The sequence below is a fragment of the Jaculus jaculus genome, chromosome 14, assembly GCF_020740685.1.
Source record: "Jaculus jaculus isolate mJacJac1 chromosome 14, mJacJac1.mat.Y.cur, whole genome shotgun sequence".
Taxonomy (NCBI): domain Eukaryota; kingdom Metazoa; phylum Chordata; class Mammalia; order Rodentia; family Dipodidae; genus Jaculus; species Jaculus jaculus.
The window spans coordinates 21,010,574-21,026,887 of NC_059115.1; the positions used below are offsets into that span (position 1 = coordinate 21,010,574).

A 16,314-nucleotide genomic window follows, 5' to 3' on the forward strand; every position below is an offset into this window, starting at 1 on the left:
GTAAGACCACGACCCTGACAACGCAGTAAGTGGCAGGTCCACGGGCGAACACGCGTGCATAAACACACACGACAGCGAAACATCTGATTCCCCCCATGCAAGGGCCCCAAATATGTGGTCCAGACTCTGGAGGTCAAGCAAACACTACAATCATCCACCAGAATTCTCTTCTTTTGGGTGGGGGAGCGAAAGGGGGCGTGTCCCAGATGCGTGCCCCCCCTTAGAACCCTAGTTTAAGAAGGGGGCGGGGCCCCTGCCCACTCTACGCGCGGAATTTCTTGAGTGGGGGAGGGCCCGAGTGGCCCAAGCCTCGCGCAGTCCCGAAACAATAGGACCTGGGAAGGGGTGCGCGCCCCCCACACACACAATCTGCGCTCTAATTCTCGAATCCTCCCCACCTTTGCAATAGCAAAGCCAGTGGCGCCAGAGGGGAGGGGTCAGCAAGCCGGGGAAAGGAAGGAATTATGGGGGGGAACACTCCAGGCCTTGCTTCATCAAAATCCTTCCTACCTTTCCAAAATAACCTTTCCATTCTCAAATGGGTTTTGCACCCTGTTTTCGTTTCTCTCTGCAAGCCAGAGCTGGCTTTGGCGGAATTTGCAATTTGCAAACTGGGGCGGCGTCGGCGTCGCTGCTACGAACCCTGGCAGGCCGCTCCCTTGCAAGCCGGAGGGGAGTTTGCACGGCATGCGTCGCCCGGCGGGCCGGGACCCGGGCCTGGTTGGGTTCCCCCACCTCTTAGCCCCTTTAGCTCTAGGCCACCCTCAGCTCCTTACCTAGCTTTCGCTGACCTCTCGTAACTCCATCCCGCCCCGGCGCCGAGCGGGTCCCCGAAGCCGGCGCTGGGGTAGTTCCTGTCCATGAATTGGCCGCGGTGGAAATTGGGGGGAGGGGGAGGGAGGGAGGGGGAAAGGAGGGGGCGCGCGCGCGCTCTCCTCTGCCGCCGCTCCCTCCGCGGCTTTTCCCCCCCCTTCCTTTTCTGTCTTTTTTTTTTTTTTTCTTTGCAGCCACCAAAGGCCCAGGAAGGCCCCGGGCGGGGGAGGGGGAAGGGAGGGGGTAGGGACAGTGGGGCCGGGCAGAGGAGGGGGTGCAGCCGCTGAGCCAAGAAGAGGGGGAAGGGGGGTTCCCCCTAGAGAAGGGAAAGGAGGGAGGAGGAGGGACCCCGCTGTCTCCGCCTTGGCCCCGGCTTGCAGGAGAGAAAGGGGGGCGCGCGCTCGGGAAGGGGCGTCCCGGGCGGCCCCGGGGTGGGTGCCGGCGCTGGGTGCTCGCTCTCGGGCCGCCGCCGCCGCCGCCTCCTCCTCCTCTGCGCTCACGGTGCAGCCATCTTTGCACAAGGCGGCTGGGGGAGGGGGAGGGAAGGGGGGCGGGCGGCGGGGTGTCTGGCTGCGCTCCGCTTCCTCCCACAATCCCGTGCAAATGCAAAAAAAAAAAAAAAAAAAAAAACAGAGAGGGAGAGGCTGAGCGTTAGCAGAGCCTGGGCGCAGCGTATGCACAGAAAACCAGCTCCGCCGCGCACAGATGCGCCTGGGAACGGGGTTCACTTGGTTATGTTTTTATTTTTTCTCGAATTATTTCACTTTTAATTTATTTGGTTGCCTCTTTTTCCAAAGGATTTTCAGGTAGAGCAACAAGCTCAACTCTGGTTCCTAGTGCAGCACAAGCCTGACCCCCCCCCCCCAGCACGCTTGCAATTATGACCATCTTCATCCCGAGTTTCGAGGCGCCTCTGTGCGGCCACGGGGAAAGCACGGACACGTGTGTGCACGGGCGCGTGTGTACCCCGCGGAGGGCGAGTGTCATCTGTCCACAAACGCAAGAGAACGCACGCTTTGGGCCCGAGTTTGCAAGCGCGTATGCCCAACGAGGCAGGTCACTCAGGAGAGCATGGGGGCCCGTAAGGAGCGAGGGACTTAGACTTCGCAACACGATGGCCGAGAACAAGCGTGTGTCCCTACGCGACGGAAACACGTGTGCCATGGCAGGCCTCGGGTCGGATGACCCTGACTCCCCACTCCATAGCTCAGCTCCCAGAGTTTAAAGAGGCCTAAGGGCTTCCGGTGCATCCAGTGTGAATCGGGGGCACGGCTCGGGGAAGCCTGGCTCCCTAGCAGCTCTTCAGTGAGGCCTCGGGAGGCTACGAGGGGAGGGGCACAGTGGGGAGTCAAAGATCCGGCTGTTTTTCCCCCTTCAAGACCACTCCGACCCGCCCTTGGCGCCCCAGCCAATCCCGAACCCTCTGGGCAGAAGCCCCACCCTCCTACAATGCTCCACTCAAGCAAGCACGGGCCACGCCCCTACTGATAATTGTATGGGCCCCGCCCCCAAGCCCCGCCTGAGGCCCCGCCCTCTCTGGATGTCCCGCCCCCTCTGCCACACACACACACACACACACACACACACACACACCACCCCACCCCCACTCCCGCCCGCCCCACGGGAGCCCCGCCTCTTACCTGGAGTAAGGGGGTGGAGGGGCATCGTGTACTCCAGAGGCTGCTAGTGCCTGCTCGTAGGTGGGGAGTCCTGGAGGTAGGGGTGGAGGCAGGGGCGTCGGGGGACTCAGTGGACTGAGGAGCCCGGTCCTTGGGACAGAAAAAGCTCAGTTAGCAGTGTAAACCTACGGGACAGGGGAGAGAGACAGGATGAGGGTGGCAGGCCACAGAAGAGGAAGGGAAATGACCTACAGGGCAGGAGGTCACCTTTAGGTTAGCCCTGGAAGGACAGGTAGAGGGACATGGACAGGTAGGCATAGAGGTGGACAGTTCAGCTTGAGGGTTGGCTCAACGGTTAAGTGAGGGGCTGAGACCTTCAGAATCTCCACATCCCAAGTAAATAGCGGGGCCTGTACGAGTGCCTGTAACCTCGGTCCCACAGGGGAGCAGAGATCGGGAAATCATGGCAACCCCACTAGCTTTGGAATCAGTAAAGAAACCCCAGCTCAAAACAAGGCCAGGCAGATGGAGCTGCATACCCCACCTTCTGCTCCAGCCACCTTAGGCAAGCACCCCCATGCCCGCAGGCAAGTGTATGGAGTGCCACATGGGCACATAACACATGCATACACCATACCACACACAGGCAAAAAATAAAAATAAATGGGGGCTGGAGAGATGACTGTACTTGCTTGCTTGCAAAGTTTTGCTGGTTCAATTTCCACATGAAACCAGATGCAAAAAGCAGCACATGCATCTGGCATTTGTGGCAGTACCAAGAGACCCTGCTGTACAAGACACACAAATAAATAAAACTAAAAAAGAAAGAAAGAAAGAAAGAAAGAAAGAAAAGAAAGAAAGAAAGAAAGAAAGAAAGAAAGAAAGAAAGGAAAATTGACAGCCCCAATGTGGGCTCTCTAACAAACACATGGGTGAAAAAGACACAAGTGGAGAAACATGAATTAGCAGACAGACAACTGGATAGGCAGACAAAACTCAGCAGGTCAATATAAACAGAAACATTAACACACACATTTGATTTAAAATTTGCCCAGACTCACTTTTTTAGAAAAGATTTTTATGGGCTGGAGAGATGGCTTAGTGGTTAAGGCACTTGCCTGCAAAGCCAAAGGACCCGGGCTCAAGTCCCCAGAACCCACGTAAGCCAGATGCACAAGGTAGGCCCATGCACCTGGAGTTCGTTTGCAGTGGCTGGAAGCCCTAACGTGCCCATTCACTCTTGCCTCTTTCTCTCTCTTTCCCTTCCTCTGTTTCTCAAATCTCAAATAAATAAATAAGGGCCAGAGAGATGGCTTAGTGGTTAAGCGCTTGCCTGTGAAGCCTAAGGACCCGGGTTCCAGGCTCAATTCCTCAGGACCCACATAATTCAGATGCACAAGGGGTTGCATGCATCTGGAGTTCGTTTGCAGTGGCTGGAGGCCATGGGGTGCCCATTCTTTTGCTCTATCTGCCTCTTTCTCTCTCACATGGTGGCGCACACCTTTAAACCCAGCACTCAGGAGGCAGAGGTAGGAGGATCACCATGAGTTCCAGGCCACCCTGAGACTACATAGTGAATTCCAGCTAAGATCAGCCTGGGCTAGAGTGAGACCCACCTGGAAAAACAAACAAACAAAACAACAAACAAAGATTTTTATTTATTATTTGCAAGCAGAGAGAGAGAGAGAAAGAGAGATAGAAAGAAGAGAAACACAGAGAGAGAGAATGGGGACACCAGAGCCTCCAGCCTGTGCAAACGAACTCCAGATGTATGCACCACTGTACATCTAGCTTTATGTAGGTACTGGGGAATCAAACCTGGGTCCTTAGGCTTTGCAGACAAGCACCTTAACCCCTGGGTAATCTCTCCAGTTCCCCCCACACCATACTTTTTGAGACAGAATCTAATGTATTGTAGGCTGGCCTTGAGCAGAGGATTTTCAGGTTTGGTGTTCACAATAGAGGATTAGGAGAGAAAATTTCTTGGGCCCAAGGTTCTACTTAATGCAGAGGGACCCAAGATATCCAAAGCAAATGGGAAGGAAGCTTCAGTATGCCAGGAAGGACTATCAGAATCTGAAACAAAAGAAAGTGTGAAGCCTTAGAACCCTGTGTAAGATGTAGAAGATTTTGAAGTCTTTTAGGCAGGGGAAAGGTAGAACTGCACTGCAGAGCAGAGGTTCAGCCCCTGTGACACAAGCCTATGTAATGGGGCGCATTCCTTTTCTGGGTCTGAATTTTATAACCACTTTTTAGGGTTCCCTGGTATGCCTACAGAAACCCCCTCAAGGAAGCGAGGTTTAGATGCCTACATATCCGCTCTGGGCTATAGGCAGGGGCTGGGAGGAGGTCTCATTCCTCACCCAGCCCCAGGGGCAGAGAGGCTTAGTCACTTTCCTGCTCAGTAAATGGGGATTATTCTGATCCTGGACATACATCTACTAGAAGAGGGTGGGGGGTAGGAGAGGCAGCTTTCTTGAAATCTAAGGATGACTTCAACTTTTGATTCTCCTGCCTCCAACTCCCAAGTGCTACAATGACAGGTGTTTGGTACCTTGCCTTGCTATGTGGAATGAACTCAGGGCTTTGTGCATGCTAGTCAAGCACGCTGCCAATTAAACTAAATTCCCAACCCTTCCCCCTCTTTTTTTAATTTTAATTTATTTATTTGCAAGCAGAGAGACATAGAAGAGAGACAGCAAGAGGGAAAATAGGTGCACCAGGGCCTCCAACCTCTGGAAACGAATTCCCTATGGTTGCACCACTTTGCATCTGGCTTTGCATGGGGACTGAGGAATTGAATTCATCTTACTGGGCTTTGTAGGCAAGCACTTTGGCCACTGAGCCATCTCTTTAGCTGTCTTCCCGCCACCACCTTGTTTAAGACAAGAGTCTCACTCTTACTCTGCAGCCTATTCTGGCCTCCACTCCCAACAACAATCCTCCTGCTTTATCCTCATCAGTGCTGTGATTACAAGCCAGAACCAACAAGCACAACTTCCAAATCCACTGTTAGCAGTATTTGGGCATTGGGGAATTGAACTGGGGGCCAGCTGGCCTTGTAAGAAAGAACCTTTAGCCTTTAATCCCAGCACTTCAGAGGCAGAGGTATGAGGTATGAGGTTTGAGGCCAGCCCGGGACTACAGAATAAGTTCCAGGTCATTCATCCTGGGATACAGTGAGACTCTACCTAGAAAAACAAAACAAAACAAGGTGGCTGGAGAGATGGCTTAGCATATAAACTGCTTGCCTGCAAAGCCTAAGGACCCTGGTTCTATTCCCTAGTACCCATGTAAGCCAAATGCAAAAGGTGGAGCATGCATCTGGAGTTTGTTTGCAGTGGCTTGAGGCCATGGTGTGCCCATTTCTTCTCTCTCTCTCAAATATATATATATATTTTTTTTTTCTTAAAGCACCTTTAACCACTTAGCCATCACCCCAGACCCCCTCCCTTTTTGAGGCAGTCTCCCATAGTCCAGGCTGGCTTGGAACTCCATATGAAGAGCCAACTGTGACCCTGAACCGCTGATCCTCCTTCCATCTCCGCAGTGCTGGAATTACAGATTTGTGCTATGCAGTGCTAGGGATTGGGTATAAACCCAGGGGCTAAATGTGTGCAACGTAAGTGTTAAACCAGCTGACTCATCCCCTGCACACCATATCCATGTTCTGTTTTTTTTTTTAGAAATTACTATTTTAAAAATATTTTCTTTCTTAGCCAGTCATGGTGGCGCATGCCTTTAATCCCAGCACTCAGGAGGCAGAGGTAGGAGGACTGCTGTGAGTTCGAGGCCACCCTGAGAATACAGAGTGAATTCCAGGTCAGCGTGGGCTAGAGTGAGACCCTACCTCAAAAACCCCCCCAAAATATATATTTTTTCTTTCTTTCAGAGAGAGAGGCAGATAGACAGAATGCCAGGGCCTCGACCACTGCAAATGAATGCCAGACACATGTGGCACCTTGTGCATCTGGCTTACGTGGGTACTGAGGAATCAAACCGGAGGTCATTAGGCTTTACAGGCAAGCACCTTAACAGCTGTGCAATCTCTCCAGCCCTTTAACTTTTTTTTGTTGTTGTTGTAGTTTTCTTTTTTTATTGTTGTTTTTCAAGGTAGAGTCTTTAGCCAAGGCTGACCTGGAATTCACTAATTCACTATGTAGTCTCAGGGTAGCCTTGAACTCAAGGCAGTCCTCCTTCCTCAGCCTCCCAAGTGCTGAGATTAAAGGCAGGTGCCACCATGCCCAGCTCACTTTTTTTTTTAGTAATCTTTTAAAATTTATTTTCAAGCAGACAGATATAGGAGATAGACAAACAGAATGGGTGTGCCAGAACTTCCAGCTGCTGCAAATGAACTCCAGGTGCATGCACCTTTTTGTGCCTCTGGCTTTACACAGTTACTAGAGAATCAAACTCCGGTCATTAGGCTTTACAGACAAGCACCTTAGCAACTAAGCCATCTCTCCAGCCCCTCCTTAGCCAGGCATGGTGGAACCCACTTTTAATTCCAGCACTTCGGAGGCTGAGGATTAGGATTGTCATGAGTTTGAGGCCACCCAGAGACTATACAGTGAATTCCAGGTCATCTTGGGCTAGAGTGAGACCCTACCTCAAAACAAACAAGCAAGCAAGTTTTTGTTTCCTTTTACTTATTTATTATAGATAGGGAGTGAGAGAGAGAGTATGGGCACACCAGGGCCTCTTGGTACTGCAAACAAACTCCAGGTGTATGCACCACTTTGTGCACCTAATTGTACATGGGCACTGGGGAATTGAACCACAACCAGCAGTCTTCGGAAGCAAGTGCCTTTACCTTCTGAGTCATCTCTCCAGCTCTCTTTTAACTTTTCTGTTTTGAGATAAGGATTCCTCTAACTTGTGCAGGCTGACCTTGAATTTGCTCCATAGTCCAGACAGGGCTTGAACTTGCCATCCTCCTGGCCTCAGTCTCCCAAAACACCACACCCAGATTTCAACCCCACTAATTCCAAGGCACTCTGTGAGACCCTGCTGGTGAGAAAGACATACCTAGACAAATTCACAGCTCCTATGAACACACACCCTGTCACCATGGAAACAGCTAGGCCATAGACAGCTGTGGACCCTGGGCTTCCCAGAACAGTCTCACTAGTGTAGGAATATCTCCAGTGACTGTCTCAGAAATCTGGTATCCCAAAGACAGGCAAGCATGAATTCCAGAGTACTACTTCTGTGTACTGAATAGACAAACAGCCATCACAACTAGACATAAGCTGAGATCACAGACTCGCTTTCCACACGCCTTTCTCTCTACATGTTCCTTCTTGGCCTTTTGTACCAAACTTTTTGTTTGTTTGTTTTTTCAAGATAGGGTCTCACTGTATCCCCGGCTGGCCTGGAACTCACAGAGATCCTCCTATCTCTATCTCCCAAGTGCTGAGATTAAAGATATGAGCCACAATGCCCAGCTTCCTGGCTTTTTTTTGTTGTTGTTGTTGTTTTGTTTTGTTTTTCCAGGTAGGGTCTCACTCTAGCCCAGGCTGACCTGTAATTCACTATGTAGTCTCAGGGTGGCCTTGACCTCATGGCGATCCTCTTACTCTGCCTCCTGAGTGCTGGGATTAAAGGCATGCACCACCACGCCCGGCTTGTCTTTTTAAATTTGTAGGCAAAGAGAGACAGAGACAGACAGAATGGGCTCTCCAGGGCCTCTAGCTGCTGCAAAGGAACTCCAGATGCATGTACCACTTTGTGCATCTGGCTTTATGTGGGTACCAGGGAACTGAATTCAGGTTTTTTTTTATTTTTTTTTAATTTTTATTTATTTATTTGAGAGCGACAGACACAGAGAGAAAGACAGATAGAGGGAGAGAGAGGGAATGGGCACGCCAGGGCTTCCAGCCTCTGCAAACAAACTCCAGATGCGTGCGCCCCCTTGTGCATCTGGCTAACGTAGGACCTGGGGAACCGAGCCTCGAACCGGGGTCCTTAGGCTTCATAGGCAAGCGTTTAACCGCTAAGCCATCTCTCCAGCCCTGAATTCAGGTTCTTAAGCTTTGCAGGTAAGCACATTTACCAATGAGCCATTTCCCCAGCCCCTTCCCAACTTTTTATTTATTTACTTATTTATTTATTTGAGACACAGAGAGAGAGTATGTGTGAGAATGGGCACACCAGAGATGCATATGCCACCATGTGCATCTGGCTTACGTGGGACCTGGAGAATCAAACTTGTGTCCTTAGGCTTTGCAGGCATGTGCCTTAATTGCTAAGCCATCCCTCCAGCCTTTTTTTTTTTCCCTTGGTTTTTTGAGGTAGGGTCTCACTCTAGCACAGGCTGACCTGGAATTCACTATGTAGTCTCAGGGTGGCCTTGAACTCACAGAGATCCTCCTACCTCTACCTCCAAAGTGCTGAAATTAAAGGCATGTGACACCACACCTGGCTTTTCTTTATTTATGAGAGAGAGAGAGAAAGAGAAGGGGGGGGGAGAAAGAGGTGGAGAGAGAGAGAATGGGCATACCAAAGCCTTTAGCCACTGCAAAGGAACTCCAGATGCTTGAGCTACCATGTGCATCTAGCTTACATGGGTTCTGGGGAATAGAACCTAAGTCCTTAGGCTTCACAGGCAATGCCTTAACCACTAAGCTATCTCTGCAGCCCTCCTTCCCAGGTTTTTAAATTTTTTATTTATTTATTTATTTTTGAGGTAGGGCCTTGCTCTAGCCCAAGCTGACCTTGAATTCACTATGTAGTCTCAGGGTAGCCTAGAACTCAGAGATCCCCCTACTTCTGTCTCCCAGGCGCTGGGTAAAGGCATGGGCCACCACACCTGGCTTCCTTCCCAGGTTTGTTTTTTAATATCTTATTTATTATTTATTTGAAAGAGAGAGAGAGAGACAGACACAGAGGCAGACAGAGAAAGAATGGGGGCACTAGAGCCTTCAGCCATTGCAAACTAACTCCAGATGCATGTGCCACCTTGTGCATCTGGCTTAAGTGGGTCCTGGGGAATCAAACCTAGGCCCTTTGGCTTTACAGGCAAGCACCATTAAGCCATCTCTCCAACTCCCCAGCTTTTTGTTGTTTTTCAAGGTAGGGTCTCACTCTAGCCTAGGCTGACCTGGAATTCACTCCGTATTCTCAGGGTGGCCTCAAACTCATGGCAATCCTCCCACCTCTGCCTCCTGAGTGCTGAGATTAAAGGTGTGAGTCACACGTCCCGACCCCCACCTCCAGCTGGGTTTTTTGTTGTTTTTTCAAGGTAGTGTCTCACTCTAGTCTAGGCTGACGTGGAATTCACTATGGAGTCTCAGGGTGGCCTTGAACTCACGGCAATCCTCCTACCTCTGCCTCCCGAGTGCTGGGATTAAAGGCGTGTGCCACCACACCTGGCTCCCAGCTGTTTTGTAAAAATAGTTATTTAGTTATTTATTTATTTGAGAGACAGAGGGTGAGTGTGTATCAGGGCCTCTTCCCACTGCAAATGAACTCCAGATGCATGTGTTCACCATTTTGTGGATCTTGCTTTACATGGGTACTGGAGAATCGAACCCAGGCTGACAGGCTTTGCAAGCAAACACCTTTAACTGCTGAGTCATTTCCTCAGCCGCCAATGCTGTTTTATTTTTTTAATTCATGATGAGAGACACAGAGAGAGAGAGAGAGAGAGAGAGAGAGAGGGCGAGCGCACCAGGTGTGGTAGTGCACGCCTTTAATCCTAGCAGTTGGGAGGCAGAGGTAGGAAGATTGCTAAGAGTTCAAGGTCACCCTGAGGCTCCATAGTGAATTCCAGGTCAACCTGAGCTAGAGTGAGACCCTATCTCAAAAGAGAGAGAGAGGGAGAGAGAGAGAGGCTGCATCATTGCAAAGGAACTACAGGCGTATATGCCACTTTGTGCATCTGGCTTTATGTGGTTGGCTGGGGAAATGAACTCAGACCATTAGAACCTTGCAAACAGGTGCCTTTAATTGCTGAGCCATCTCCCCAGCCCCTTGTCCCAATCCTTAATCCATCTCCACAGGTCAAAGCTTCCTTCTTCCCTTGCTACCCTCCTTCATCCCCTCCTCATCTTACTCTTGCAGACAGGGCTCCTGGCTTCGGACTTGGCGCCGTCTGTAGTGAAGATACCAAAAGGCTCCTAAGCCAGCCAACACAATGAGCAGGATACCAGAGGTCAGTCCTACCGCCAGACCGGCTACATCCACACGTCCACGCCCTGTGGATAGAGGGTGCCATAGATCTGGGAGCCTGCTGTCTCCTTCAACATCCAAATTACTTCCCCCTCCCCAAGGCAGGGGTATGAACAAGGCAAAGCTGGGGAAATTTCTGTTCCTGTGGCCTCAGGCAATGTACCCCACTCCTTTCCCTGGGACTCAGCTTACTACTCTGCAAAGTAGGAATATGATCCCTATCATCAAGTTGTGAAATCTGAACTGAGTGTGATGGTGTGTCTGCCATCTCAGCTACTCAAGAGGCTGAGGCTGGATGACTGCACATTGAAGATCTGTCTAAACAGAGTGAGTTCAAGGCCAGCCCAGGCAATTTGAGACCCTGTTACAATATAAAAGTTAACAAGCAGGATGGGGATGTTGCTCAGTAGTAGAATGTTGGCTAATATACCTGAGGCTTTAGGTTCAATCCCCAGTATAGAAAGAAAACAAAAAACGAACTTAATTCATTACAAAAATACTAAAATGCACACCTTTAATCTTAGCACTTGGGAGGATTGCTGTGAGTTCAAGACCAGCCTGAGACTACAGAGTGAATTCCAAGTCAGCTTAGGTTAGAAGGAGACCCTTCTTCAAAAAATAAAGGGCTGGAGAGATGGCTTAGTGGTTAAGTGCTTGCCTGTGAAGCCTAAGGACCCCGGTTCAAGGCTTGATTCCCCAGGACCCACGTTAGCCAGATGCACAAGGGGGGTGCATGCGTCTGGAGTTCGTTTGCAGTGGCTAAGCAGCCCTAGCATGCCCACTCTCTCCCTCTCTTTCTCCCTCCCCCCCTCTCTCTCTGCCTCTATCTCTTTCTGTCTGTCGCTCTCAAATTAAAAAAAAAAATACAACAAATTAAAAAAAAATTTTTAAATAAAAAATAAAGCCAGGCATGGTGGCACAGTTTAATCCCAGCACTTGGGAGGCAGAGGAAGAGGGACCAACATGAGTTCAAGGCCACCCTGAGACTACATAGTGAACTCCAGGTCAGCCTGGACTAGAGTGAGACTCTACCTCGAAAAACCAAAAAATAATAAATAAATAAGAATAAAATATACTGGGCTGGAGAGATGGCTTATTGGTTAAGGCAGGCACTTATTTGTAAAGCCAAAGGACCCAGGACCAATTCCCCAGGGTCCATATAAACCGGATTCAGAGGTGGTGGATGCATCTGGGGTTCCTTTTTAGTGGTTGGAGGCCCTAGTTTTTTAATGTTTATATATACTTTTTTTTTCAAGGTACGGTCTCATTTAGCCCAGGCTGACCAGGAACTCACTCTGTAGTCCCAAACTGTCCTTGAGCTTATAGCAATCCTCCTACTTCTGCCTTCTGAGTGCAAGGACTAAAGGCATATGCCACCACGCCCAGCTACTTTTTCCTTTTATTTTATTTTTTGGTTTTTCGAGGTAGGATTTCCCTCCAGTCCAGGCTAACTTGAAATTCACTATGTAGTCTCAGAGTGGCCTCGAACTCACACAGATCCTCCTATCTCTGGATTAAAGACATACACCACTACGCCTGGCTTCACGCCCAGTTGTGTGATTTTATTTTTATCACCCAGCTGATCCTCCTTCAGAGGCCACCCTGGCGCTGGGATTAAAGGCGCATGACACCATGGCCAACGTCCCTGGCGCTTTTTTTTTTTTTTTTTTTAATTTGGTGACAGGTTGCTTAGACTGGCCTTGAAACTCATGATCCTCTTGCCTCAGACTTTGACACCACCAGACCTGGTTTTCTCCTGCACTCGCCCTCTACCAAGCATTGCTGCCTTTTATTTTCCCTGTGGAAAGCCTGCACTGAGAAGGCCGGTCTCCAGAATCTGGCAGGTTTCAGGTAGATCCAAGAATATTGTAGGGCCTTGCAAGGCCTATAGTGAAGGAGTTATCTCCCCTAGCAACCAGTTCCAGTGTGAGGACTTCAGTCTAGACCTAGGGCCTGTTGCTAAGGTACATCCACCCCTAGCAACCAGGCCAGGAGGGGGTGGGGCAGCTGGTACCCAGAGGGGAGTCCTCCAGCTGGGCAGGAGGCCTTGGGTCCTCTAGCTAGGTGCGGTTGCTAGGGAGAAGGCCTGCTTAGCAACCAGGCTGCTGCTGGCATGGGGCTGTGGGGGAGGGGAAGTCAGCCAGGTAAAGCTTCTGCTTTCCTCTGTCTGGCCTGGCCAGGGCCCGTTGCTAAGGAGCAGCACTCCCCCACTCCCCCTTAACAACAAGGCTGAAGCTAAGATGGGGCCTCAGACCTTAGAGGAGGGGTTGGGGGTGGGCAAACTGGACAGGTGAGGATGGCCAGGTTTCCTGCCCTGGATCTGTTGCTAGGGAAGAAATTCTCCCTCCCCAGCAACCAAGATGCTTAGAAGGGGCTGGGCTTAGGTGGGCTTGCTCCATGGCTATAACCCTTCCATTCTTACACCCGTCCATCCATCTGCATGTTCCCCTCTTGGAGACTTGGGCACTCCTCTGAATGTAAATCTGTGGTAGATTTCTCAGGCAGGGGTCATAGCGTCAAGAAAGGTGTTTAGGGCTAGAGAGATGGCTTAGCAGTTAAGGTGTTTGCCTGCAAAGCCAAAGGACCCAGGTTCGATTCCCCAGGACCCATGTAAGCCAGATGCACAAGGTGGCACATGCATCTGGAGTTTGTTTGCAGTGGCTGGATGCTCTGGTGTGCCCATCTCTCTCCTCCTCCTCTATCTCCCTCTCTCTGCCTCTTTCTCTCAAATAAATAAAAATAAAAATATTTTTAAAAAATAAGAGTGCTGGAGGGATGGCTTAGCAGACAAGGCATTTGCCTGCAAGGACAAAGGACCCAGGTTTGATTCCTCAGGGCCCATGTTAGCCAGATGCACAAGGGAGCACATGCATCTGGCATTCGTTTGCAGTGGCTGGAGGCCCTGGCATGCCCGTTCTCTCTCCCTCTTTCTCTGTCAAATAAAAAAAAAAAAATTTCAAAAATAAAAAATAAAGGGAGGAAGGAGGGTATTACCGTGGGATTTTTTATAATCATGAAAGTGGTTAATAAAAATTTGACAAAACAGCTGGGCGTGGTGGCACATGCCTTTAATCCCAGCACTCAGGAGGCATAGGTGGGAGGATCACCGTGAGTTCCAGGCCACCCTGAGACTACATAGTGAATTCCAGGTCAGCCTGTGCTAGAGTGAGACCCTACCTCAAAAAAAGCCAAAAAAAAAAAAAAAAATTGAGGGCTGGAGAGATGGCTTAGCGGTTAGGCGCTTGCCTGTGAAGCCTAAGGACCCCGGTTCGAGGCTCGGTTCCCCAGGTCCCACGTTAGCCAGATGCACAAGGGGGCGCACGCATCTGGAGTTCGTTTGCAGAGGCTGGAAGCCCTGGCGCGCCCATTCTCTCTCTCTCCCTCTATCTGTCTTTCTCTCTGTGTCTGTCACTCTCAAATAAATAGAAAATTAAAAAAATAAAAAATAAAAAAAAAATTGAAAAAACAAAAACAAAACACCACCAGAGCTGGGCATAGTGGCTCACAACTATTCTACAGAGTTAGGCCCAGTGATGTCAGCTCAGGCTAAAGTGAGACCCTGCCATGCACATTCTTTCTCTCAAATAAATAAATAAAACATTAAAAAATTAAAAAAAATAAGGAAGGTGTTGAAAAGCAGGGTGTGGTGGCACACACCTTTAGCACTTGGGAGGCAGAGGTAGAAGGATCATTGTGAACTGGAGGCCATCCTGAGACCATATAATGATTTCCAGGTCAGCCTCAGCTAGAGTGAGACCCTTGAAAAATCAAAAAGAAGAAAGGTCTTTAAAGGTCATCAACCACAGGGAGAGCATAGGACTGGTAGGACATGTAGCACTTTGGCCTCCAGTGGAAGAGCTGCTTTCCCCGCAGAGAGCTTGAGGGATGAGCCCCACTTACCACCCTTGCCATTGTAGATGTAGCTTTCCCAGAACCGCTCCTGGAAGGGTTGGAAAGGAAGATAAATGGGGAGATAACAACTCAATCAGGAGAGTAGCAACCCCCCATAACCACTCCATGCTGATAACTGAGACCCCAGGGAAGGGAGAGGTTAAGGCCAGGACCCCCACCTACCCCAGGCCAGGAGGAGGCAGAGGCCCTAAGACCCATGTCCTGTGATTCTCACCGTCATTGTGTTATCCTCAAAGTACTCCCGGGCCTCCTCCCAGGAGCACCTCTCCTCCCGACACTCCCGTTCCAGGTTCCCGGGGGTCAGTAGCTCCAGGTCCCAGTGGTTGGCCCTAGGAGTCCGCCTTCGGCTTCCCAGGAAGCTCTGGGCCTCCGAGGGGCCCAAGAATACCTCAGGAACTAAGTACATCAGTATCAAAAACCCAAAGAACCTTAGGATCACAGACAAAGGGGGTTGGAAAACTATGAAACTATGAGATCTTGAGGAGGAGGGCTGGGTCCTGGACCTCTGGGTCTGAGGAAGGAGATCTAGGCTGGATTCCTGAGTCTAGGAAAGGAGACTAACAGAAGGGTCTGGTTCTGTGGATCTGAGGAAAGAGGCTGAGGCTTGGACCACTGGATCTGAGGGAGGTGGGTTGGAGAAGGAGGACTGGGTTCAGGCTCCTTTCTCTAAGGGTTGAGGAGACTAGAGGCAAGTGTACTGTGTCCGAAGACAGACATAAGGCTTCTGGATGGGTATTCTTTATTTTTTTGTTTTTTCCAAGGTAGGGTCTAGCTCTAGCACAGGCTGACCTGGAACTCATTATGTAGTCTCAGAATAGCCTCAAACTCATGACAATCCTACCTCTCCCTTCTGAGTTCTGGGATTAGAAGCATGTACCACCATGCCCAGCAGGATGGGTATCCATTCCCAAACACTCACCTTGGTCTTGCTCCCCATTGGGCGAGGTATCCATACAGGTGGTCAATCCCATACAGAGCAGCAGCACGGAAGGATGGCCCCTCATATTTTGTGTACTCTGAGATGATAAATGAAAAGTTACAAGGCAAAGTCTCCCTGCTGGACTCTGTGGTCAGGAGTGAAAGCAGCAGCCACTTGCCTTATGTTCTATGCCAGACAGTGTGGGTCTTTATCACTTCATTTTAATTTTCACAGCAGTCTGTTATTATTATTCATTCATTTTATAGATGAAAAAACTGAGTCACAGAGCAGTAAAATAAATTGCCCATTGTCACAGGTTTGAAAATATCGGAGTAGAATTTCAGAGAGGACAGTGCCTCTCTAACAATGAGGAGGGCAGCTTATTTCTTCCTCCCTTCCTGTTGTGTCTGCAGCACCCAGCACAGGTTACCACACAGTAGGTTTTCGCAAACAGGTCCTTCTTCAATCCTGATCTCTTCCTACCAGGCAAATTCCAAGAGCACCTCCCTCAGCCCATTGCCTCATCCACTCTCACAGATCAAAGATTACAGGCCAAACAAGGTCCTATTTCTGGGTTGGAGGGCATGAGGAGGGAGGAAACCTTGAATTCCTGGGCCTGTGGTGTTGGTGGGAAATGTCCCAAAGTTCTAGATGTCAAAAAGATAGAGGGAGTCAGGACACCAAAGTCCCTAAGTACCTCCGGGAACAATCACTTACCTGTCCCTGGGAGCACTCTCTCTCTCTTTCTTCTTTAATGAAGACCCTCCCCCTCCCCCTGTGCCAGCTGCAGCCAGCTGTGAGAGAAGGTAGGGGAAGAGGGGAGGGGAGGGGGAGGAGGGGTGTTCCACTCTGGGAAATCAGGCCCGATTCAGGCTTCAA

At 50.0% G+C, this 16,314-nt stretch overlaps 1 protein-coding gene across 4 annotated transcripts in view; it reads right to left on the reverse strand.

The window, feature by feature from the left end:
* Nucleotides 1–16,314, reverse strand: part of LOC101612935 (proline-rich protein 12) — a 56,142-nt gene that overhangs the window by 38,958 nt on the left and 870 nt on the right. Inside the window, exons 1-6 of one of the 4 annotated variants that reach the window (XM_045134427.1) lie at nucleotides 16,153–16,307; nucleotides 15,436–15,532; nucleotides 14,731–14,912; nucleotides 14,505–14,544; nucleotides 10,489–10,630; nucleotides 2,454–2,582 (exon numbers count right to left, since the gene is read on the reverse strand). In XM_045134427.1, the coding sequence (XP_044990362.1) occupies nucleotides 2,454–2,582; nucleotides 10,489–10,630; nucleotides 14,505–14,544; nucleotides 14,731–14,912; nucleotides 15,436–15,520 (578 nt within the window). In that variant the 5' untranslated portion in view covers nucleotides 15,521–15,532; nucleotides 16,153–16,307. Of the gene's footprint in view, nucleotides 1–776; nucleotides 897–1,536; nucleotides 2,135–2,453; nucleotides 2,583–10,488; nucleotides 10,631–14,504; nucleotides 14,545–14,730; nucleotides 14,913–15,435; nucleotides 15,533–16,152; nucleotides 16,308–16,314 lie in introns of those variants that run through there. The other 3 variants (XM_045134428.1, XM_045134426.1, XM_004672238.2) reach the window with 3 other exon arrangements.